At 42.1% G+C, this 26,841-nt stretch overlaps 1 protein-coding gene across 1 annotated transcript in view; it reads right to left on the bottom strand.

Annotated features, from left to right (window-relative positions):
- Positions 1-296: 296 nt before the first annotated feature.
- The window catches only part of Maml2 (mastermind like transcriptional coactivator 2), a 319,339-nt gene continuing 292,794 nt past the window's right edge, over positions 297-26,841 (bottom strand). The window contains exons 3-5 of the mRNA XM_021172978.2: positions 10,918-11,121; positions 6,111-6,222; positions 297-2,862 (exon numbers count right to left, since the gene is read on the bottom strand). Of these exons, the coding sequence (XP_021028637.1) occupies positions 1,850-2,862; positions 6,111-6,222; positions 10,918-11,121 (1,329 nt within the window). The 3' untranslated portion in view covers positions 297-1,849. The remainder of the gene's footprint in view (positions 2,863-6,110; positions 6,223-10,917; positions 11,122-26,841) is intronic.

Here is a 26,841-nt window from a genome sequence, read left to right as displayed (position 1 = left end):
GGTCTCAGGATACACATTTACCTAACAAGCCTCTTGGTGGGTTTTCAAAGCTTCCACTCAATCACCTATGGTTTAAATGTAGAGCTAAAAATAAACCATTGTATTATACAAAACTTTGTATATTAGCATACAAAAGGTAACAATTTACTTTTTGTATAAAATATAACCTTTTGATAGTATATTTATTTCACATATGTATAAATATAATCCAAAGAATATGTTTTAAGTATTTCTACCAAAATATTCTTTACAAAAGTTTACAAAACAAGAAATTTATTAATATTTACAAACCAGCACAGAAAATACTCTGGGCCAGTGATATTGGTGCAGTGGGAAAGACAGAGAGCCCAAAGTCATCGTAAAGACAAGAAGAGGACTTTGCAGAGCTTTAAAAAACCGTGTTCCTTTTCTGAACAGGTTTGTGAAGATCAGGTGCTTAATGACTTCAAGTCAATCACACTTGGTATTTTAGTGTGTGCATGGCTAACTCAAAGGTTGAAAGTAGCCTTTGATTCTCTGGATTTAGGAGGGTGGTAGTGCTCTTTTAGATCCCTTTCAAACCTGGATACCGGCTCCACTTTGCAGTGTACATAGATGTGTGCACTGAGGTTCCGTGACCCAGACACATGCACGTTCTGCTATAACACTCAGCCCTGAGGGAGGAAACCTGGATAAGAAGGGCCCAGGCACCATATGGCAAGGGCTCGCTGCATCATGAATAGTGAGTGGGTGGCTCCACAGAGACCACACTGGGCTTAGCTGCTCACCTAAGTCCATGTAGTATGTCCAAGGAAAAGCTATACTGTCTGTCAGTTACTGTTTCCTCTGAGCTCTGTTAAATGCTTCGTGCCCTCTCATGCCTCTCCCTGTTTCTTACCTTCAACCAAAACAGGATATTCTCTAATCTGACTCTAATTCACACTTTCATTCCTTTCTTTCTTTCTTTTTTTTTTTACAAACCAGTCTCTGGCTACCAAGACCTAGGAGGCTCCATTTCATTCTGCTTGGGAACAGACCAGTGGCTATCAATCACAGTGAGCAACACCGCTGGTCATTCGTGGCCATGTTTTTTTTCCTACATGGCAAGGCTTAACTCTTTTTTTTTTTTTGAAGTGAAATTCAATGCAGGCTGTTGTGCACTGGTATTTCAGCATGATCAGGACCAGTCTTGGTTATCTAAAAAAAAAAAAAAATGGGAGGGAGGGAAGCCCCAGTCAGGTTGTAAGCCCTGCATTCCTGTTTTATCATGAGACACAGCATCTCACCAAAATACAAAACACGTGGGAAAATTACAAAAATGAGGAGTGCATCTAGGAAGGAAATCAATTAATCTGCTGGATAGCTTCTAGGTTCTCTGAATCCCTCTTAGGTTACTCCAAACAACCATGTAACATTTCAATATTTCCTGCAAGCTTTAAGACAAATAACAACAGAGAAGTCAAAGCATATTTATGTACTAGATGACAGTCTGCTGCCTGTTGTTTAGAACAAGCACCTGTCTATTATGATATGGGGTTGAAACAGGTCTCAAGTTCTATTGTACTTCCTTCACTGAGAAAAGGAACTTGGGAAGACCAATTAACACAATTAATTACACATCAGCATCACAGTTGTGTTTGGATAAACTGGATTACATATCCTGAAGTTCAGGCAGGGAAAAACAATCCCAATGTTTTACTATCAGGCTCAAGATTTTTTAAAAATAAGCATGTAAAACAAAATGTTCACCACTGTGGTTCCTGCCAACCTTCTATTTTGATGTCTGTAGTTCCCCCAGACTTCAGCAGTTTGGCATTACAGTATCCTTGAAAAGCCCTGCTCAGAGCTTACGGATCACCTTCCTTCCATCTTAGGAATTGCTTCCCAGGATCTCATCAAGGTTGATATCTTTCATCCAGTCGTCATTGCCAGGCTCTGTCTTCAATAAAGAGTCGATGAAATCAGCATCACTGTTTAGGGCAGGGCACATGCTGTCGCTCTGTTGGCTGAGGAAGTCAAAAGCTAAATCACTGCCATGATCAGGTCCTTGAAAAACCCTGGAACTTTGGTTGGATGAAGGAAAAGCGTTAGATGTCAGGGATGGAGGCTGGTTGGTGCCTGTCCTGGGATGATTCAATCCTGTCCCTGATGGGTTCATATTAGACAGACTCTGGGTGGCCAGCTGATTGGGTCTGAGGTTCAACCCCCTGAGTGGACCCAGGGTTTGCCCATTTAATGCATGATTCATTTGGTTCATAGGTCTCATTTGCACTGCTGGTGATAACTGGCTAGGGGGTGCCACTGCCCTCTGGGAAAATGGCTGGCTCCCCACTCCTGGTTGCAAAGACTGGTTTGGGGTATAGGCTGCAGGTGTGCTTGTTGGGAATCGGACACCTGTGGATTTGAGGGCTTCCTGTTGTTTCCCTGTCACCTCTTGAGAAGCCCAGTTTGTTGCTGTCGTGTTGGCTGTGATCATGACAGTTGATGATCTCTGGGCTGACATGCCTGACAAACTGTGAGCCAAATTTGGTCTCAATTGCTGTGAACTGCCAGCAGATCCAGCTCCAAAGGTGGCCACATTGTTACCGTTATTTGCCCCTAAGGGAGATGGCCGTGACATCAGAGGGTTGTTCTGATTTGTTATCAGTTGAGTTGTATTTCTCTGTTGTGTCAGCTGGTTCATTGTTGAAGTGACGTTGTAGGTGCCAGGCTGGTTACAAGGCAGGTTTCCATACATCCCTATGTTCTGAACTGTAGATAACAATGGCATTCTCATCCCATGAGACGTAGACATGAGGCTGGAGTTTGGAGTTAAAATGGTGTGAGTTGAAACTGGGTTTGTCAGAGCCTGGTTAGAGTTTAAACTCACTGTAGAGGAGCCACCTAAGACAGAGAAGAGAATCACATTCATTCATCACAGTACAGCATCTCTTATTGCAGCTTGAACAACTTATCATCTCCAGAACTACTTTTGTGTGCAAGGTGATTTAGACAAATAACATATCAGAAAAGAACAGAGGAGATTTGGGAGGAAGCGTTGTCCTGTGCCACTCCTTGGTTAAGAGCCTACACATTACAGAAAGCATAGTGAAATAGGATGGTTCTGGTTTATGGTTTTTATTTTATTTGTCTTCTGAAGTCACTGAGGTGATAATCAATCTTTCTTTTTGAATTATTTTTATTATGTTCCCAGTTCGAAGATTAAAACTTTAGTTAGCTAGCTGTCATGAAATCCACGTTACTCTTCACCCCAGGGTCACAATGAGGAAGTGGGGGTAAATCCTATTCATGGCTACCACACTAATATTCCTAACCTTTGGCCTAGACAATCATGATTTATTCTTTATCTGCATCACCCTCATTCAGGAAGCTGCTGTGAGTGGCTTCCCTGCATCCAAAGGGCAGACAAAGTCTCAAGCATCTGGACTTTGATGTAATCTGTACTCTGGCGATTGTTTCCATATGGGAAGCCTGCTGGAGGCTATGTGGTTACTACAGCACCTCTCTGGTACACACCACCAGCCACCTTTGCTCATCTCTTTCCTGCTCCCAGGATGGCCTCTAAGTCTCTGAGCCTTATATTTTCCTCAGGTTTCAGACTGAGCCTGAAGCTCTGGTGTGAAGCTTTTCCTAATGTCCTGTCTTGTTTCTTTGTCTGCTATTTTCTGTTTGACCCTTCCATTGAGCACTAAGGTAATCCAGCAAGCCTCTAAAGAGTGAAACTGATGCCTGTCAACAAATGATTGGATGGGGGCAATCCCAAGTTGATGAACAGGATGGCTCCATTCAACAGACAGTGACCAATAAATGCATTAAAATATCCCTGGCTCAGTAAGGTTTGAAGTAACCCTGGGAAATAGGAGTAGAGGTAAAAATGGAGAGGAAAGAAGTGCCTTAGATAACAAAGTCCACAAGGGAAGACCTTTTCTCTTGTTTGGTTTACAGCTATATTCCAAGTACAATGGCTGACAGAATCGTTGTTCATTTGAATTTTGAATGATTTAATGAAAGAGATTGAAGGAAGAACAAGACTTTCATTAAGATATGGAAACAGAAACACACACATACACACATGCACACGTGTGAAATAAGAGTAAAGTAAAGATCATGCCCACAAGTGACTACTTAAGAAACCACCTGTTGGTTGAAGACAACGCATTATGACGTACAACCCAAAAGACAGGACCAAAGCAGCACAGTCGCTTTGTTCTGTATTGCAAAGCACATCCCTCACCAGACCACAAATTCTTCCGGTGCAGGAGGACTCTCTTCTACCTCCTCACCAAGATCCTCTATGGTGTGCTGTACATTGGTATATGATCAGGCTAACTCAGAGCAAGGGACTATGAATTTAAGCAATGTCATCTTTGCAGCTGAAGATTTTTGTGACAAAGGAATTTGTTCTATGCAAATAATATGGGAAAAAATAAGAAGTTTAAAAGCTGGTGCTGCTCAATAGAAGGATGCTTGCCAAATACAAGACCCTGGGCTCAAATGGTACACCCTAAGAAGATATATGAAAAAGGCAGGGGTTTTTGTTTGTTTGGTTTGCATTTTACATTTTATTACTTCTGTGTGCGTTTGTGTGTGTGTGTGTTGGGCGTGAGAATGCTACCACACTCATGTGAAAGTCAGAAAATAATATGTGGGAGGTGGTTCTCTCTTTCCAGTGTGGTGGTCTGTGGGTTAACCTTAGGTCACCAGGCTTGGCAGCAAGCTCCATTACCCACTGAGCCATCTTACCAGCCCAGAAAAGAGCATTTGAAAAGAACCAAAGCAAAGGGAATTTCTGTAATGTTCACAAGACAGCAGGTAAGACTTAGATGCCCCTAATGTGTAGTAGATAGAAGTAGTGACATTCTTTTTGTTCTTTACTCTGATATAATAGCTGGGAAAGAATTGTTTCTGGACTAATGTTAAGATGTAAAACAATATGAAGGGGGCTGTCTTGCTCTGCTATGCCTGTTTTATTCTCAGAGGTACAGTAAGAAAATACTTTTACTTGCTTTGGGGTCAACAGTGATATGAAAAAGACTGCTCTCCGGAGAAGCACAGGCCTTGCTTGGAAGGAGCTTTTGGGTGGATGTCCTTGTCCTGTGTCTGTCTTCCTCTCTGACAGTGCCCTGATATTTATAGCAATGTGGTCATGTGACAAATCACATACTCTGAGTTTTCTTGCTGATGGAAAATCCACAGGAACACCACTGGCCAGAGATAAAAGTGGGCAGAGGCCTCAGCAGACTGCTTTACAAGGGGGCATGCCTCCTCCTGATCCCCCTTCCTCTCCCTGCCTGGAAAATGGATATGGAGGTGACTGCTGTGGTGGCTACAAGGCAGCCCTTAGGACAGGAGCCACTTGCTAAGGCAGCAGAAAGACAAAAGAAGCCCGTACTCTGACAACAGTGGAGACCCTATGCTCCCATCCTGGGGATTCAGTTACCGCAGCTCCTTTCTACCCATTTCATTATGAGAAAGAGAGTCATTAAAAACGTTGGTTTTGTGACTTAAACAGAATTCACCTTTGGTTAAGGGAGGCTTCATTAAAAACATGATCTGCATTTTAATAATCCCTTGTTGTCAGGGTGTACTGTCTTTGGAGGAGAATACTTGGGGAGATGGGCTCAAAGGCGGAATGAGGAAAGACCTTGTGAAAGTTGCCAGCAGATGTTCTAAAAGGGAGTTGTTTCTTCTTAACCTTATACTGTCTGGGTCAAAGTCAACATTGGATGAACAAGGCAGGTCGAAAAGATTCAAGTTTTTAAGGTTCTCACAAGCAGTGAACGTGTAATCACCGAGCAAGCACGAGAACTCATGAAAGGACTAAACGTGGAGCTCTCTGAGGTCAATGGGATAAAGGAAGAATCTCACACTATAATTTGGGCTAGCGTGGAACTTACTACGTAGCTCAGGCTGGCCTTGAATTCACAGTGCTCCTCCTGCCTGGAGAGTGCTGCGCATACAGGTGTAAGCCACAACACTGAGTTCTAGATGTTTGGCTATGAAAGCTAAATGGAAGCTAGAGAAAGGTTTAGGGCAGATTTACTCTCCAAGATGGAGAAAGAAAATAGGGGAAATAGAATCGCTTTGCTTTTCCACAATTATGATTTATATTTGTTTCAAAGAACTCTTACCCGAATACTGAGCAGCTGGCTGCAGGGTGCCCGCATTTCTTCTTTGGTCTTTGTAGTCTGGGGGCGGCCTTGTCAGATGTCTGTTCATCTGATCCTGAGGGGAAAGTTTCTCCTTGAAAACACAAATGAAAACATATTGAATTGGAGGAACACTTTTACACTAAAAAATATCTGCATGATATTCAAAAAGGTACAAGTATAAGAATGACTTTGTGTAAGCACAACGGTTTACACCCGAAAACCAAGTGCTCAGGAGTAGAGGCAGGAAGAGCACAAGCTTGAAACAAGCACAGCCTATGTAATGAGGACTCGGTTGGAGGAACTGAGCGATTTCACTGTGCGGGTTTCAGGTTAAGTGGCAGTGTAAACTCAGAGGCAGGACTTCAGTCTGAATCACTTCCTGTATGGAGCTGTCCTTTCTGCTCCTCCATACACTTCCGCCTGCTTTGTGTCTACTGAGCATGCTCCTTTCCTTCATTTGCTAATTAGATTTTGATGATAACAAATGTCTGTGGGTTTGTTCTGTGTTGTAGTGTGTCTGATGAGCTTTCTTGTCTATTGACTATGGAAAATAGTTGGCCAGCCAGATAACAACAGAGAGCACCTGAGCTGTCAAGTAATTTGGTCTGGCAGCTCCACCAACTCTCCACAGAAGAGGTTTCAAGAGACTTGCTAACCTTTCAGGCACCATAGGCACGGGCACCATAAGCACAGGACTTCTCTTCTACCTGCCCTTAGCAAAAGTGAAGGTAATGGTGACTATTATCATTTAAAAGAGGACATGGCCAGTTTCATTAGGCTAAGTAACTTGCCCAGGGTCACACAGAAATACAACAGATACAACAAATTCCAGAGTTGGGAACTCAGAATCTTTCATGCCACTCAATAAAAGACCTTCTCAATGTCCTGTTGGAAAAGCAAAGAATGTCCCAGAACCAGCTAGATTTAGATTTTTCTAGTAAGTGAATTTGGACATCCGTTTACCATAGCCAACACCTTGTCCACCTTCAGGTCACTGACCCCCACTGCTCTCATTATTCACAGCAGCAAGGGGCAGTGAGAAGCCTCAGCTGTCTCAGGAGGGCTGTGAAAACGACCCTATCATAAGACTTGGGTGTGGGTGACCTTGGTAAGTGGATTCTTTTTCCAGATTGATGGGAGAAGTGGCCATGCCCATTAGCAAGAGAGGACATCATCTAGGGTTTGGGGGTCACATATTTACCTTGTTTGTTTTTAGAAAATATTATGAAGTGGCCTATTTGGTCTTAGTTTAGCATGATATCAGAATAAGCCTGTCTGTCTGAGGTTGGTGTGCATTGAGGCTTTATGTTATATAGGAAACAAGATGGCTCTGCTGTGCGCTTGCTATCAGCTTAGGACAGAAATGCTTGCTTCTTTTCTTTCTTACTGTGCATTTGGGAACTTTTTGGAATTGCTTCAGTGCAGTTCTGTATACACTATAAAGCAATATCCATTTCTAAAGATAAGAATAATTGGCACAGGTAGAGACAGAAGACTGAAATTATAGGAAAGTCAATAAATACAGAGAAACCTGCAACAGACAGATGAGGCAGGCCATCAGCCAGAGCCAGTGCTGCATCTGCACCACCCAAACTCACAGCTTCCACTCAGCTCTGAATTCTTAGTGGAGTGTGTGTGCTCGGAGGGGGCAGGGAAGGGCCTTAAAATAACAGCAAAACAAGTTCATTTCTTGTTTCTAAGAAAAAAAGAAACTTGAAAGACTCACAGAGTGTTTTTGAACACCAAGTAATTCATATAAAACATAATTTCAATGAGCTAAGTGTAAATAAATCAGAAACATATGGATTACATTTCTTTTAAACACGGTTTTACAAATTAAGGGAAAAAGTGGTCAGTGTGGAGTGGTTTTGTCTAAACCCTAACTGTTTAAGGAAGAACCTGGGGCCCTCCAACAACCCAGTATGGCTATGAGCAAGCAACCCTGTTGTTAACATGTGTGTAAAGTGACAGTTTCGATGTTTAAGCCAAGAATGGGATCTTATGAAATCCCTTTTCTAAGAAGCAGTTTTGTGTGTGTGTGTGTGTGTGTGTGTAAGTGTGCGCGCACACAATTAATTCCTTGATTCCCAATCACACACTAGATAGATTTCAAATCCAGATTGACTTAATGTATCACAAGCAATTGGCCTTTTCTCTCTCCAACGAGCTACTCTGCTCAAAGCTTTAACATGTACACCTCTGGAAACCTTCTTAAAACTCTATGTTTTACGATACCTATGTATACAGCACAGACTTGCCATGCTACAAGGCCAGAGAGGTTTGGATGCCAACACTGAACAGAAGAAGCTACAGTGAGGCTCCAGTCTAAACTCACACCTACTATTGAAATCACCTCTGTGCCAAATGAAAAGAGCTTTCATCATAGCCCAGTATCTCTTGCTTCAGTGATATCGTCTTGTCCTCAGTCATAAAACTGTAAGATTTAGGAACTGTAAGGTTCTAGGATCTCTTTCAGAATCCTGTAGAAGGATGAATCCTTTTGTTCGGCAAAACCTCAGCATGGCGCCTGGCACACAGTAGGTTTATAATGCGTGTTTGTAATGATGATCACTAGAGGAACTGCAACTGGTCTCACTTTTTTTGTGCTTCACTGGTGGGAGAATGGTAGAGAGGGACTAAGGAACTTTTATGAGAAAACGCCTCTATTTAGGTGCCTGTGCAGCCTTGCCAAGGCCTTGAATGGCGACAAAGCATATGCTAATGTAAAGGGGCATCAAAGGCTGCTTCTTCCTGGATATGCTAAGAAGCATAGGCGCCCTCAATGGCATCCAGACAAAGAGAAGTGGGATGCTTTGTAAGGACCACAGAAAGTGCAGCTCCGTTCTCATTCATCCCACCACTGCCCTTTGCACCTGTCCAGGGAAGCCAGTGGGAGTCAGGCCAGCACCATCGCCAGCTCCCAAGAATGTGTGTGTCACTTTTAATCGGGGAAGCAGAAACCCCGAAAACACCATCCTGTAAAACTGATCAAATTTGCAGGATGGATGGCAATGATTGAAGTCCTGCCAGTAAGTCAGTTGGAAATGACACACTCTCTCCTCTTCATCCTTGTTTCTAGGCCCTTCAGGTTATAAAGATAAAGTCAGGGAGGCGGGAGGAACAGGTTTGAACACAGATTTCAGACCCTGCAGTTTAAGGGCTCACTTCCACATGCAGTTCTTTAAAGACTCCTGTACTTGCTACATTGTTACTAGTTTGAATTGCAACTAATCAGGAAGTAGAAACCAGGGCGGCCTCCTTTGGTCTTTGGTCTGCCCTCTGCTTAACACTGTGGCTTCCACCATTTCTATCAGAATGCTGTAGTCTTACTTACCAGGTCAAAGTCAAATTTTACCTCATTTTGGGAGATGATTTGCCATATTTTCAAACTGGAGCTGGGCATACTCTCCTATAGCCTCTGTCTTTAGTTGGATACAAATCTGAACACAGTGTTTTTTTTTTTTTTAAAAGCAGTTGCTTTTTAGACAGTGTAATTTTGCAGGCTTCTTCTCTGGCCTCCATGTCATGCTCTTCTCCATCCGTGACCATACTCTATGCCTTGACAGTATGTGTGTCCTTTGTGTACCTGTGTCTTCAGTGTGCTACATCTTTGGATTGGGATGACAACCTCCCCACCCCCTTCCCACTTACTTTCTCTCCAACTCCCTCTGAACCTTCTGATCCTTGGAGGTACTTCTCTGCAGCCATTTCTAGCAATTCCTACAGCACAGCATTTAAACATATGCATTACAATAGCCTATTTATGTGGTGTGTGTGTGTGTGTGTGTGTGTGTGTGTGTGTGTGTGATCCATTAGGGCAACAAGAGGGGAAGGGGTTCTTTGGTTTGTAGCTGTATCATCATGCTCTTTCAGTATTTACTGAATATTTATGGTGTTTATAACACTTGATAATTAGGGCTGTTTCCTTGTATATAAAATGATTTAGTTCATCTTCCACATCTAACACTGTTGGGAATCAAACAAAGGACCTCAGGCGGAATAGGCAAATAGTCTATCACTGAGCTGCACCACCTGGCCTCACTCTTCCTTTCAATGTGGGTCTATTTACCCTGAACTGCTAGGCTTTGTCTCTTTTGATTTCATTGGACAGGACAGGCTGAAGGGAGAGGATGCTGCAGTCTTAGGACATGGAGTTTTGGCTGATGTAGATGCTGATGTCCGAGGATGCAGAGGAATGCGTACATACATACGGAACCAAGGCTAAAGCTCTGGTGGTGTTTGGGGAAAACAACCTTGTGGTTCTTAAGGGATCAGGCAAAGATAGTGAAATGGAAATTCATTAAAAATGTTCTTTTGAAAACCAACCCCCATTCTGAGATGCTTTGCTTTTGGGGAAGCCAAATCTTGGTGGTGAAGCTCCATGCTGGCCTTTAAAACTTTCCTATAAAACTGATTTACCTCTAAAAAATCAGTTTGGGGTTGGGGGTGATTAAAGTGCAGTTCACTATTTCCACCCCTTGAGGCTGGGAACAACTGAGCTTTCCTTTGCTCGCTTCAGATGCCCTGCTGGCCACAGACATTCCTGAACTGGGCAGGGCTAGCCACGAGGACTGAGTACTCCATATGCCTAGCAGCTGGTAAATCGGGCTTTCCCCTGCTCCCCTGCACTTTCAATTCATACAGTTTAGTTTCTGTTGTACCCACTGCATCCTCCTTACTGTCACATAAGTAGAGGGACTAGAACATGGCAAGAAACAGGACAGAGGACAATTTATCTCTCCAAGGCCAACAAGTGTCTACAGTAGAAGTTCAGAGAAAGCTTTACCGCATCAGCCAGCATCTGCTGCTGGAGGAGAAGTTGCTGCTTCTGCTCCATGGTTGGTCTCTGCAGGGTCTGTTTCTTCCCCATCATCTGCTGATTCAACAGGGACTGCTGGGAGTTCATGTAACCACTTCCAGTGTTTGGATTTGAGCAGGAGTTGGGACTTGGACTGGGGCCTGTGTTCTGGCCTACCACAGTGTGTTGATCCTGTAGAAGGGAGAGGAGGAGGGGAAGCTACTGTGAATTAAAGAAGACACGGGGAGCGCAAAGATGAGAAGCTTAGGTTCCAAATATTTTCATCCAGTTGGAGATCAAATTTGGTTAATGACTTGGACATCTGGAGAATAGCTTTTGGAAGCCCTTGTTGTGTAACACAGCAAGCAGAGCAGGAAGGTGAATGGTGAGTATCATGGGATAAGGTCCCCCTGCCTCTTAGTGGTCTCCTCATTCCAGAGGTGTTTATGGAACCTCAAAGAAAATATTCAGTGATATCCTCAACTTCTCTGAAGCAAAGGCATCGCAGAGTGACAGCCATTTCTTTTCTCTAGCAAGTCAGTGTGCATTTGTTATTTCTGACCCTACAATGAAAACGGAGTTCCCAACCATGTGTTTAAAGTTGAATAGCCATTCTGGACAGGAGACAGGAGGCAGGAGACATTTGTCCACTTACTTAGAGACTCATTAATTTCACAGCAGTTTATGGTACGGGGACAACCCACTCACTGGCAATAATAAAGAAATAATGTCATATATCAAATAATATTGGACATTTGGAAATTACCACTCTGCTCTGAGGATCTACCAGTTTTGAGGCATTGATACATTAGAACTCTGCAAGGACAGCAGCTAAGCCCTCTGAGGTATCATTATGTCCTAGTGAAGTATGCAGAGCTCTGTACTAGTAGAACTCCAAGAAGACTGGAAAACACGGTCTCCTTGTAGATTCATATCTAACCAAGGGATAGAAAATGTTCATATTACAGAGGCTAGGAATTATAAGTTCAGCCTGGGCATAGTGAAATATTCTTGTCATTCCAGCTCTCAGAAGGTGGAGGCAGGAGGATCATGGGTTCAAGGCCATCCTCTGATATATAACAAGTTCAAGGCCAACCTGGGATACAGGAGGCAAAGTCTCAAAACACAAAATACAAAACACAACATACAAAGGATTATAAAATAAAAATTTACAAAACTCTTCACCCATTGATGGCAGTGACTGGGAGGCAGGTTACTTTGACCATGTACCAGCTCATGTTCATGGTACCTCTGGGAAACATGAATGCACAGAAGCAAACAGTCCAACTCCTACTCTCCAGGCAGACAGCAAGTACTCAGAGCAGATCCCAGCAGGGACTCTCATGGTGCTGAGTAGTGGGGAGCTGCAACATTCCTGGGAACTATCTTCTCCTGTATTCTATTTCCTTCTGAGCTTTCCTTCTCTTTTTCTTGTTTCTTTTTTTGATAGAAAGCTGTCAGTCTGAACCCTGGTGCAATAGGAAACTATATCTTGATAGCATAGCAAACAGCAAAGGGATCTCGAATAATTATAAGGACAGCCAAACACCAAGACTCAGCACACAGGCCAGACCCAACATTCAATGTTTTACACCACTTATCCGATCCTCCCACCAAAATGAAAAAGAACTAGTATTTTTATTTTGATTTTGCAGATGAGATATCTGAGCTGAGGGAGACCTTGAGCTGGAGGTGTGAAGTGGAGGAGGCTTTGGAGCCAGGTCAGCCCGACTGAAGAATGCTCCCTCTCATTGTGGTACAGTGCTGCTGAGCTGAGACAGTAACCACTGAAGATGGAATTTTGTATGACCAAAACAGTCATTTTTTTGTGACCTTCTTTCAACTTTAAATCCACATAGCGCCTGGAAGTCACCTGTCTCCATGTGTCTTACAAGCCACTAGGAATATAGGCTTGAAGACAAGGGCTTTTGAGCCCCTGGCAGAGTGGAATAGAGGAAAATCCATAGAGTTGGGTGTCTTGGAAGGAAAGCAGAGTAGGAAATACAGGGGGTGAGGGAGGGGGAGGACTGAGGGCAGAACACTTGGGACTTCTCAGATAAGGGAGAGGGAAGCAGAGTCTGTGGTGGGAGGAAAGAGGCAGGTGGAAGGGGAGAAAGGAACATTGGAAATGGCAAAGGACTTTTTAAAGAATCTCTTTGCATGACTATAGTGACCAAAAGCTCTGGGGTGTGGCCTGCCCCTTCCATGCCCCATTCTAGCATTTATTACATGGGGTCCTAGAAGAAGCAAATTCGAATTTGCTTTCCTCCTCTGTAAAATGGAAATAGGGAAAATGACAATAGGACTGAGGTGTTGATGTCACCAACGCCCTGTGACGATTAAATGACTGGCTCCAAGGAAGGGCTTTAACGATGGCCACTCATAGCTACTAACGTTATTTCAAGTGTGCATGTTTATTTTTATCTTTTTCCTTTTGAAGCAGATAAGTTAGCTGTGCAGGTCACTGAAAGCAGTTCTACAAAAGCTTGATCAGACATGCAGAGTTCATTTGGAACTGGAAGAGGACACACAGCTCTACACCCTCAGCTAACACATGAGTTTACAAACTACACTGGTAGGTGTCCATGCCCAGGGCCTAGTCCCTCACCCATGAACATATGCACAGTACCAACCGGACTTGGAGTTACTAATAGCACAAAAAAGAGAGAACGTGAAGTTGGGAAGGACTGGGAGGCATGAGCAAGGGAAAGTTGGAAGGAAGCAAAGGCTAGACAGGAGCAAACTACATTGCAGCAATGCACGAGACTTCCAAAGAAGAAATAAAATATAATTCAAAAAATCTACAAGGGAGGAGATGGACAGGGAGCTTAGTGTTGGCAGGCTGATGGGCTTCAGAATGGTTTCCAGAGGAAGCTGGAGCAACGCCCATCTCTGAGATTTAGAAAGGATGTGCATGCCAAGAAAACGCAGCTCTTTTTCTCTCTAATCAAACAGATGGACTGTTCTAAACTTAGTTTCATTCCTAGACAATACCAAAAATATTCTAGGACCCTTTTCCGTAAAGTCTCAAGTGTTGTCCAAATTTGAAACTAGTATTGGAGCAGAGGGACATGTCCTGGGGTGGAAGAAAGAGGGAGAAATAAATTCTCTTGGAATTTTGTTGATATTTTTACCTTTGAACTTATACCTCATAGACCTTATCATAGTACTCTTACACACTCTTTCAGTTCGTGATTGAAGTCACATTTAGCTGCTGTCATATTTTTGCCCTTATGTTAGCTGTGAAACACAAGGCACCTCCTTCACAGACATGCCTTCATTGCCAAGATGTTGTGCAAACTGCAGTACATAAAATATTTTGAAAGAAAAATATGCTCCAATGCATTGGCTCTAGTTTCTACATCCAGCCTTATTGCTACCCCAGATTCACCCATGGAGAACTCAACACCACAGACATCAGCCGGTTCTCCCCCCACCCAATACATCTTTCCTCCTGGAGGGCAAATGGAAGCCATGGTAAATTTGGCAGGTCCTCACCTTCCATGATACTGTGTGTGTATGGATGTGCTCGTGTGGCAGTGAACGATCATGCCATTTCCATTGTGGTAGTGTTATCAGCATGGAAAACCCAAGGTTCTAGAGACTTGGAATTAAAGACTGATTTAGTAACAAGTTACAAACACACACCTGATTAAAATAATTGAAGTAACTTTCATTTATGTTTTCTTTTACTGTTTTAAGTTCTAATGCTATAATGTTTGATGCTAACCCACCCTGTCTTCATTTACATTTAGTATATAGTCATAAGTTTTAATACTTGAGGTATATGTGTATATGTTGAGATTATAAGTGTGTACTCTCTCATCCAGCTTTAGAATATACATGCCCGTGCACACACACGTGTGTGTGTGTGTGTATAATTTTCTACTTTAAGTTCTTTGCTAAAATAATAACTTAATTACATTCTCCCCTTCCCTTCCTCCAAAGTCTTCCATACAGCCCTCCCTACTCAAATTCATGACTTCTTTTTTCAGCAATTATTATTGCATGCATGTATGTATTTGATTACACATATATACCTGTTAAATCTGTATAATTTTACTTGTATGTATATGTACTGGCTAGTTTTGTGTCAACTTGACACAGCTGGAGTTATCACAGAGAAAAGAGCTTCAGTTGAGGAAATACCTCCATGAGATCCAACTGTAAGGCATTTTCTCAATTAGTGATCAAGGGGAGAAGGCTCCTTGTGGGTGGGACCATCTCTGGGCTGGTAGTCTTGGGTTCTATAAGAGAGCAGGCTGAGAAAGCCAGGGGAAGCAAGCCAGTAAAGAACATCCCTCCATGGCCTCTGCATTAGCTTCTGCTTCCTGACCTGCTTGAGTCCCAGTCCTGACTTCCTTTGGTGATAAACAGCAGTATGGAAGTGTAAGGTGAATAAACCCTTTCCTCCCCAAGTTGCTTCTTGGTCATGATGTTTGTGCAGGAATAGAAACCCTGACTAAGACAGTATGTTTTTAGGGTGACTGTTTGTCACTGGACAACTGATTGGTGTGCTCTTTCCTGGGGAAGAACACCTCTCCCGCTCTCAACTTTCCTCAGGTGCCTAGAACTTTTTGTGTAGGTTGAGGCCTCAATGTAGAATACATATTTAATGAAACAGTTTGTATGAAGAAAATCTTAGGATCAACGGAAGAGTCAACGCTTGGCACATAGGTCTTACTTCAACAAAGAATCTTAGTATATTGTGACCGACATGTGAGTAATCTTTCTAACCGATGCTACAAAGTAAGAATGATGTGGTTAGTTATTTTGTTCTAATGTGAAACAAAGATTCTTTCTGTGATGTAGAACTGACTTCAGCCAGAGGTAGGAAGCTAGTGTGTTAGACGTGTCAGAAGAGAGCAAAGAATCGAATCTGCCAGTTCCTTGAAAGATATTTGATATGGTAAGGCTCATTGAATTTAGTCATTGTTAAAAAGGTTTTGTGAGCTGTACAGACACACAGCAGCTTTCATAAAGGACTCAAAGTTGGAAAATAACTATTGTTCTCTTGTTACTTAAAGAATAGCTGAAGAATATGTGCTATTCTATAATCTGATTGAAATGGCTCTGTGTCTCTAATTTACAAGGAGGATATTTAATGATTTCCCTCTTACAAAACAAAATCCGTAGAGTTGCTAGAGACCCCTGGCAGTATTTTGGGTTGTTTGACTACCCTCCCTTTTTCTTGGCTTCTAGGCATCTGCAATTTGCAAAACAAATCCAAAGTACCCAGCTGGGCAGACCTGCACAGTAGATCTCACAAACTGGTTTTCTATTCAATCAATCTTTCTTCTCTCCTCCCTTCTTGCATTCCCTGTCTCAATGAACTAACTGCTCAACTGTTCCCCTGGGCTATTCATCTTCAGCACTGTCTGCTGATAAAGCCATGTATTTATATCTCTGCCTGAGAAGCACACTGCCTGAACGGTTTCTTTCGGATTCCCTCTAAGCTGTTAAAGCAGATACTTCAAATCATTTCTTGGGGTATGCATGGCGAGGTGGCTGTGGGCAGCTGAAGTGATTGAATGGCCCTTGTTTGACACAAGGACAAGCGCTGCAGAGGGATCTGTCAGGGAATTACTGCAGATGGAGTTTGAAAATCAGAGACATTTCCATCTCGGGTTGGAAACTTCAGAGCTCAGTTTCAAATGACACAAAGATTGTACCTCACATCCTACCGGCCACCTTTTTTAGTAAATAGAATGTCATCATATTAGAATCCCACACATTTACTTACATATTGTCACTGTTTGTATATTATAACGACAGAGTTCAAAAGCTGCGGCTGAAACCTTGTGACCCAAATATATCTGGTTTTAACAGAACAAGTCTGTTGGCTCTTGCCTTGTTTACCTATGCTAGAAACTTTAATCTTTTGCATTAAATTGGGTGGGGGGTGCTTTAGGGAAGGGACCCTGAAATCCTCAGAAGTAATTGACAAAATGAATAAATAATGCTATCATGATATGTGTTTCCATTAATGCCTTCCCTACCCTTCTCCTCCCCTCAGCACACATGGCATCCACTGAAAATGGAAGGAACTTACAAAGTCCAACTCTACATTTTAGATGAAGATATAGCCCCCATCCTTAAGGACTTGAGTTACACAAGGTCACATATCTAGCCAGAAGATGAAGAGTGCGTGTCTAAATCCTGGGAAATGTATTATATAAAATACTCACCACCTGAAAGAGATGGCTCAGTGGCTAAGGGCACTTGCTACCCTTACATAGGACCTGAATTCAGTTCCTAGCATACACATGGCTATTCACAGTGACCTGTTACTCCAGCTCCAGGGGACTGACACATTATTCAGGTCTCCATGGGCACACTCATATACACGGTACATATAAACTCATACACACACACACACACACACACTCATTTTTAAAAATGTAAAAGAGAAGATTCATTTGCTTGAGAGATTTTCATCTTGCCTGATAGAAATGGGGGGCATGGTGTTGTCTTTTGGCATGGGGTGGGGAGGGGTGTTGGAGGTGGAGTTTGATAAGGAGGGAAACATGTTTTGATGTTAGCATTTTCCTTTGAGATAGATCATCAGGTGGATGTGTTTCTTTTGGAGTTTTACACCGCTTGCTGAGCAGGGAAAGTCTGTGCCTGCAATGTGTATTCTCTCTGCTTCCACCAATGGAAATGAGGTTTCTTTCAGATATTGCCTAATATTCAAGTCACCAGGACCTGTCTATTCTTAGCCTTAGGGCACACATCTATTATGGGTCATCTGTGAGAGCAGCTCCACGAGGAGGTGTCTCTGGGGTGGGCTGTGGCCAGGAACATCAGTGGGTCAGGGTGGAGCAGGAAAAAACGAACTCAGGGGAAGGAAGGAGACGCTTTTCTTAAATGAGAAATTCTTCAGCTTTAGAAGGGCTCTTTGTGATGGACCTGCGATTTCTGCTCTGCAAGTTGGCCTTTAGCTCTTCGTCTCTAGGGCCAAATATGCTATTGTATTATGATGCCCTGTGAAGATTACATAAACCTATCAATTCTGCCTCTCTTCTCATCTCAACAAACACACACAGAAACCAGCAAGTTTGTCTTTTGTTTCAAGAAGCGTATACATTCCCTAAGTGTGTCCAGACCATCAGACCACAGACCTCAGTCTGTGAAGTTCACCCTCTGCTCATCAAAGCTTTGTTTGTGAACATAATGATATGTCTTACAGTCAGAATCGCCAGCCAGGGGACTAGGTATTCAAATACAGAGCATATGGGGACATTCTCATTGGAACCATGATAATCCCATCTGTGTGGACATTCCTCCTCTGCCTCCCGTCCCCGCCAGCTGATGCCTGCTTTTCCTGGGCTCAGTTAAAATGTCTGTCAGGCAGTCCTCTTGAGTCCCTAAGGTTGAGGCTGTTCTGTGTCTGTGACAAATGGCACCAGCCCATGCCAGCTGCAGCATTCGTCAGTCAATAGTGCAATGGCTCCATAGTCTATGCCCATTTGTCTCCTAGCAATGTGATTGGATGACTGAGGTATATTCATCAGGATAGTCCTTGGGTATCATCTCTCTGCATAAATGTATAAATGACCTTTAAAATGTATATGAACGAACAAGGATGCAGTTCAGAGTAGAAACAAGGACAGACCTTCGTGTCAATGAGACACAAGGTATTAAAGTGCTAATCTCTTCAGGGGTAACTGGGAACCTATGTAGAAGAGGATGTGAGTCAGGGGTGGAGTCATGTTCTTAATTCCAGTGTTTGCAAATGCGGGGGGTGTCACCTCGCAGAGCTCCCATGAAAAGCTGCTTTCAAGGGTGGGAGATAGGAACTTTATGTTGTCACCCCAGTGACCACTGTGAGGACAGCAGTGCTGTGCAAACCGAGATTTCCCATTAGCAGCTGTCAGGTTTTGAAAGCTAGAGGTCATGTATCAAAAGCTTGACACCTTGTTTAATCCCTACAATAACAATATTTCATTATTGTTCCAAATTTAAATCAGAAGAGATAAAAATAAAGAAACATGTCTTGTTCTAAAAGGCAAATGAGCTTGTTAATACACAGAATGTTTAGAAAACATTCCTGTGTTCTAAAAAGCAATCTGAAAGGTGGGCAGCAGACATAATTGGCTAAAGTCCCCACTCCACCTTTCATCAAGCTGCATGGGATTAAAAGAGGGTCAGAAGGCTTTTAAGATCAAGCAGCAGCATGAAGCGCATAAAGTACTTAGTACACTAGCATGGAGTATGCATCCAACTTCAGATAGGTACTAAGCTCCCTGTTTAAATTAACCAGGTAGTTAACAAACATTTGGCTGAATGATGACAAAGGAAGCAATGTGGGGTTTATATTAACACTGTCAATATAGCAATGAGCAGTAATTACTCAGTCCCTTGCACATATGGAAGTAACACTATCAATACTGCTTCTATCAAATGAAAACGACTGGGAAGTGGTATTTGTGGGCAATTTTATCAGTGGTAGACTGTATCTCATAAATGGTGTTGACATTATCCCCTTAAGTAATAGTTCATCATACGATTGCTGAGGGACTCCAGTAATATCACACCAGTCACAGCCTTTGCTTCCTACACATGTACATACACACATGTAATGCATGTGTGTGTGTATGTGTGTTGGGAGTGGGGTGAAGTTGTTTTCATTTTATGTCTGCAGTATGGCTGTGTACTATGTACAAGCAGTACCAATAGAGGCCAGAAGGGGGTGTTTCATTTACTGGGACTAAGTTTCAGATCACTGTGAGCAGACATAAGAGTGCAGGGAATCGATCCCAGTTGATGCTCTTAACTGCTGTGCCATCCCTTCAACCTCACGGTTTTTGTTTGTTTGCTTGTTTTGTTTTGTTTTGTTTAGCTGGAGTCTTGTGTAGCTGAGGCTGGTCTCAAACTCACTGAGTAGCTAAAGGTGACCTTGAACTCCTGGTCCTCTTGCTTCCACATTCTTGTGCTAAGATTACAGACATGTGCCACTGTGCCCATCTGACAAGCAGTGTTTGCTGAATAACCCTCCAAAACTCACACTGAAACTTTATCTTCATACTGGAATTCCGAGGCACCACTCTCAGAAGTCCTTCTAAGAGGAGCCTCGGTCCATTCTACCTTTTCTGTCTGCCTTGAAGGAAGAAGCCATTGGTGAAAGAGGCCTCTGCCCATGCCATGCTGGCACCCTGACTTTAGCTTTCTCAGGCTGCAGAGTCATGGTCTTTGTAAGTGATAGGGTCTGTGGTGTTTTAACATGTAGCACAGATGCGCGCAGCACTGAAGGAAAGTTAACATTTGTTTTTAACTATTATTGATTTATAGTTAAATCGTGTGTGTGTGTGTGTGTGTGTGTGTGTGTGTGTGTACATTCTTCTAGGAGTTGGCCCCTGTAACCTATGAAGCCAGTCAATTTTAGTCTTTCTTTATGACTTTTGTGACCTTATGCTCTCCAACTTTAAAATGTGGAATTTAGATTATAATCTTAGTTATAATCTGATCAAATAGCTGAAATTCCTTTTGTACTTGGTCAAGTGAACAATACATACCATTGGAAGAAAACAATTCATTTTCTATTTCTCAGATGAGTCTAAAATATGATTTAGCAACATGGCATGCAAAATCATAATCTCTTCACTCTATAATAATCAAATAATGGCTTTGGGCCAGGTGGGGTGAAAGATGGGATCTCAAAGTGTTCCTTCTCTTCTGTAAATGAACAGAGGATTGCATGAAACGCTGGAGAAGTGTAAAGAAAGACTGAATGCCAGACATGGTCACACAAAGAAATGTCAGAAAGCACAATGGAAAATTGTGTAGCTCTGGTATAAGTTCTCAAGTGATTCTGTAAAAAGGCCTATCTTTTCTGTAGTTCTGTACACAAAAGAAAACCAAAACCAATACCAAAATCAAAGAACAACCAACCAATCCTACAGTTTCCTAGGAATATCTTTTAAGCCTTGATCCTGTATCTGTACTAAAATGTACAAAACAAATCTAAGACAAGCTACTCCTTTTAAAAGGGAAATAGAGGCTATATTCATTGTCATGTTTTGCTTAGTACTTTGGAACTACAGAGGAGCAAACAATGCCCACTGCCTGGCTAATGTCTTCAAACAACTTGGTGTTCGATGACATTTTTGAGAATCTTCGAGTGCTTTGTTGGAATGGCCACACGGGACATTAGGGAAGAGCTGTGTGCTCTCCATTACTACAGCACTGAAATGTTCCCTGGTTAGGATACAAGCCACTAAATGCTTCAGTGGGACTTCAAAAAAGCCAAATTCTCCTTAAGACTAGAAGGGACAAATTTCAAAAGAATGGAGATTTCTCTTGAACCAGTATTCAGAAAATTAAGTTATTTACCAAATCTTACTTATGTAAACTATACAAAAATACATTTTTATGTGCGAGGTACCACAGTAACATTTTAGAAGAATTATAACTGTAAGTAAAAAAATCTACTCTAAGACTGAGAAAAGTCAATGATTTTTTGGTCTTATATTTTCTATTTTGATTAAGTCGGCTGCACAAATGTCCACTCTGCAGTCACCTTGTAACCATGACAAATGTCCACTCTGCAGTCACCTTGTAACCATGACAAATGTCCACTCTGCAGTCACCTTGTAACCACGACTGTAGAGAAGAGTAGTGAGGACGGTAAGATACATTTGTTTGTTTATTTATTTATTTATTTATTTATTTATTTATTTGGTTTTTTCAAGACAGGGTTTCTCTGTATAGCCCTGGCTGTCCTGGAACTCACTTTGTAGACCAGGCTGGCCTCGAACTCAGATATCCACCTGCCTCAATAGGATTTGGGATTTTTCTGCCTCTCTGGCCCTGTCTATGTCTCTCAGAGAGATTATTTCACATATGAAATTATTTGTCAAAGAAATAACAGGTAAATATTTGATTAAAAATCAGATAAACTTCACTTACAATTCATAATTATCCAAGTGTAAGAAAGTAATGTATCTAATGAAAACTTTCAATAAAATTACAAATACCAAACTTGGATATAACAGCCAGTGCCTTAGCTTGGAGTGTCAGTTGTTGGTCAATGTTGGTCAAGATCCCTGCTCACCATGAAAGCCTGAGATGTAAACTCCACAATACAGGTGGACAGGGACTTGTGACCCCTATTTCTCAGCAATTTGGGAAGGTTGGTTGCATTGAGTTCTGTTACTTGTAACAGTAAACAGATCAAAACTCTATCTGGCCGGCCATCTTTGAACTGGGTAAACATTCGTGGCTTATTCTCCTAACTGCTGATCAGTCAAGCATATATGAGGAGACGGATATGTTGTGTAACCTTCAGTGTTTACTTTGTCTTGTGCTTTCCAGACCCATGTGGCACTTCTTAAGAGCGTATACATCTGGGTCCGCTGCAACTCCCTAAGTAGCCGGCTGACTCCAAATAACAGCTCATTTAGTATACATCTAACATTTAAATCAAAACTATGACTAAACTTGAGCCAATTGGATCCTTTTAGAATTTAAAAGTCTTGCTAGTTGCTAGTCAGCTATCCTGAGAAGGAAATGAGGCAAAAATTTTAAAACAACAACTGGTCACATCTCCTGTAAGATCGCAGAGCTTGGGCCAACCATGTGAAAGGCCACACCAACGGACCCCATGCAGCTTAATGCAACACATATTGCAAAAACGTTGTTTTGAAAAGAATGTTTAAATTAACATCATCGGCTACTGTGGTTTTGGCATCAGCAAGACACAGCTGGATCGTCTCACCTGAGGGCCTGATTGGCCTAATAGAGTTTCAGTTGAGGTTCGTCATGTTCATCTGACTCCCTCCCAGTATTCACTTCTGCTTTCCTCCCGTAGAAACAGACTTCTTCTACACCACTCAGGGGTCAGCATTGCTTTTAAAAGTTGCTGCTTTCAAGGTATCTGGCTAGCTTTCGCACTCTGTGTTTAAAAGTCAGCCTCTGAGTATTTGGAGAGTTAATTAAACCTATGTGTTTTAATACTATACTACACTGTTAGACGTGGGGTTAATGAGCGTTCTTAACTTAGAGTTAGGAAAAGTAATTTAATTGGTTTCAGATAAATAAACAGCACCAAGTGTGACAAAACTGCGGTCCTTCTTCAGTGAGCTGCCACCACATGTCCTCCACCTCCCAATGCAGGTGAACACTTCCACACAATGTCTCTGCTCTCTGCCTTCAGCATATTTCTGGCAGCTGGATTATTCATTTTCTCCTTGGTAATTAGGATGCAGTTCATGTCAATGACAAGAGATAGTGGGATAGTCACTGTTTGCATGGGGAAAACACTGCATAGTTAGGTGATTTCACCAATTTTACTTTATTTATTATTTATAAAAATCAGAAAGAGGCTCTTGGTATGTAGTGGATATATTTCACAGTCAAATTTAATATTCACAGAAACAGCTGTTACACTTACTTTCAAGCTCGCAAGTGTTCAGAGGCTATCGGGAAACACAGACTTTGACAGATACAGTTACCTCTTAGGGGAATCGGAAATGTGGTCAGTTACCAATGGGCATTTGTCACAGTAAAGCAAGGCTATAGTGTTTCTATTTAAATGCAAATAATAGCTCACAGTGTTCTGTATGAAGTGATTTATTTTGATACATTTTCCAACTCTCCTAAAGACTTGAGGAAAGCTGCTTTAAAATAGTATTCAAGGACGTGTGCTCAAGGACCAAGCAACATTACCCAGTGGTCAAGCTCCTTCATGTAAATGTCTATGGTCAAGGAGAGGAGATCAGTCAGGCTACCAAGATTTATGGAGTTCCAGTTAGGGAAGCTGTTTCCTGAACAAGAGCGGGACAGAGGGTAGCATCAAGGTTGATCTACTCTCTGGCAGCTCTAAGGTCTTAACCAGTTACCCATTATAATTGTGGTTTTCTTAATTATATAACCACATTATAAGATCAACACATAACTACAGTGAGAGAACAACCTTTCTCCCCTCTTCTTTACTTATAGATTGTATTTGAACATAGTCTCAAAATAATGAAAATTGCAGTGCTTACAGGTCGTGGATATTTCCAAGGAAAATGGACTTTATTTAGACATTTAAATGAAAAATGAATTTTCCATGTTTGGAACGAGTTAGAGAAAATGTCCTGGGAGACACTGGACCTGATGGGTTTGTTGCTTCTAGCTCTCCGGTCACTGGGATTCGTAGAATCTCCTTTGATGTTAGATGGAGAGTTTGTGGCCATCTGCAGAGCAGGTAGAGATGGAGAGTTTCCCCAGACACTGCAGTTTTGATGGTTTTTGAGGCCCAAACAGTTCTTACTCAGCTTTTCAGATTTGACTGTAGATAAGTTAAGGGAAGGGATGAGTGACACTTTGACACTAACAGTTATAACCAAGTTATAAAACATGATATAAGGTACATTTTACAGACATATTAAAACAATGGTAAACACATTTATTTGTTAGAGGAGGGAGAGAGGGACCAAGGGAAGGAGGGAGAGAAAGACAGACAGAGTGAGAAAGATCTCTTTCTCATCTAAAAGTATCACTCACACTTCTTAGTCTATATCAATACTTCCACCTACGTGTATATCTTAGAATAATGATACAAAAATGCTTATAAAAATTCCATAGTTTTATAAGTTCACTTCAACACAGAAGAATAATTTTTTAAATTAAAAAATACTGCTTTCCTTCCTTATAATGCTTCTCGTTAGTAAAATCAAGGTTTTTAAAATGCCAATATAAAAGTCTACAAGCCAACTAATCAAAAATAGGATTTTTTTTTCTCTTTAACTTTAAAGAAAATGTTAAGAGAGACTCCAGCCTTTTATGGAACCTGGCTTGAAATTCACAATTCAGTATCTTATGCTAAGAGGAACGGTGACATCAGTTTACATTTTTGCTTTCTGAAAAGTTGCGTGTAGGTGTGTGTCTATGTGCTGTATGTATACTTCTGTGCTTCATGCATATTTTTGGAGTGTGTCTTTGTTCGTTTATAAACACCTTGATCTATTTCACTTATTGTCAATTTTTTAGAATTTGTTAAAAATCTCATGTCAACTGAGCCGAGCCTAGGCGTGGCTGTTTTTTCTCGGGCTCTGGAGTGATGCTTAGGAGCAGATCTCGCCAAAGCCTCTTCCTCACCTCTAGTAGGCGCTGTGAGAGCTCTTTCAAGTTAGCTCCACTGTGCCTTCCAGCCACTGAGGATTGAATGCAATCTCATAGCAACAGACTCCAAACAGTCCCTCATTACAAGTCTCGCCCAACAACCAAGTCTTTAACCAGAACAAAGGTTGACAGTGATTAATCATTAAGTGGTTCCTTGTTCCTTGCTGCACGTGTTCCTCCAGCGGAGGCAGGCTGGCAGGTTTCCTGTCTCTGAGCTCTACTGTGCCCTGCCTGAAGGGACTCTCGGCAGCCTGCTCTCTATTCTCATTTCCAATGCTGCAGGCATCGGCAGTTGGTCTGTGCAGTGTCCTGGCTCTGATTCTGAGCCTGGCAGACTCTGAACGGATGCAGGGAGCTCCACAATAAGTTGTTCACTTCACATCTGCTTACTAGATTATGCTCAAGCATAGTTGAAGAAATTGATTAAACACCATTTTCTAGAAACAACCTTGGAAATCTGATCCCTTAACCTACCATGGATAAGTTGATATTCTTCAGTCCTGTGGCTGGTGAACATGGCTACCTTCAGTAACACTTCTGTATGGAAACAGTTGGAAGACTGAAGAAACATCGTGCTTAAAAGCAATCAAGGAATTTTCAGAAATCCTCTTTCAAATATTCTGTTTCTCAAGGCAGAAGAGTTGCGGGCTGAGCAACCCTCACCATGAGCGGCCTCAGGTGATGTAATGTCAGCTACTTTGTGGTCTCTCCTTTCTTTCTGTGTTTCTGGTCTTGGGCTTAGGCACTGTGGATCTGTCTTGTAGGTGGTCTGGGGACCTGAAGAATTGTTTGTCCTTACTTTTAACACTGAGCTGGGTCAGAGTCAGGTGAGGAGGGACATTGGAATACAAGATACAGTTTTCTAAAAGATGAGAAAGACTATAAAAATACTGGTAACAACAAAAATGAGCAAGGTGCTGCTTTTCCAACAAGCAGTGACATTTAACTATGAAAGGAGTCGATCCCTGAGGATTCTTTATGTCTACTTGGTTCTCTTTTCAAGTTAACTATAGAATTACGGAGTGACAGATTTCCAGAAAATGAAGTGGATTTTAATACCTCCATTCACAGTGTGAAAGCTGAAGCAGGGCATTAAATAGCAAGTGTCAGCTTGGCCCTTGAGTACAGAGCTGGTGCAAGATCAAGCCAGCTAATGTTCCAGAATGAACAGAGGAGATACTCATGACACCCACACCTAGCTGTGAAGCTTTGGGCAAGTCATGGCTGCTGGGGAAGGGAGAGTTCCTTTTCCTCAGGGGTGTGGTCTCTCCTCAGTCGAGCATACTGTACTGAATGGCCTGTGTCCATACATGTACACAGAGCCCTACCTGAACTCAGTGACATATCAAGAAGGAAGAGAGAGAGAAGGGAGGAGGTCTGGGACAAGAGGGACAAAAGGATATGATCTAAATACATTGTTTTACATCTCAAATTGTTAAAAATATATAACTCAAAAAATAAAGAAACCAAACAGAAGGACTACCTCAATACTGGAAACTTAGGTAAGAGAGACCACAAGATGATCACAGACTTATGACGATCAAAAGAGTCTGATGAGGAGCCCTGTTCAGAAAGCAAATGTCTCTCAACCTGAGCTTTCCAGAATCCATCTTTAAAACTAATATCAGTGAGCTTGGACTGTGGAAAACCAACCAACCAACCAGCCAACCAACCAACCAACCAGCCAACCAGCTAACCAGCCAACCAGCCAACCAGCCAACCAGCCAACCAGCCAACCAGCCAACCAGTCAACCAGCCAATCAGCCAGCCAGCCAACCAGCCAGCCAGCCAGCCAGCCAGCCAGCC

The sequence above is a fragment of the Mus caroli genome, chromosome 9 (assembly GCF_900094665.2).
Source record: "Mus caroli chromosome 9, CAROLI_EIJ_v1.1, whole genome shotgun sequence".
Classification (NCBI taxonomy): Eukaryota; Metazoa; Chordata; class Mammalia; order Rodentia; family Muridae; genus Mus; species Mus caroli.
The sequence above is the reverse complement of the archived record's forward strand: the minus strand, read 5'-3'. Positions and strand labels throughout refer to the sequence as shown.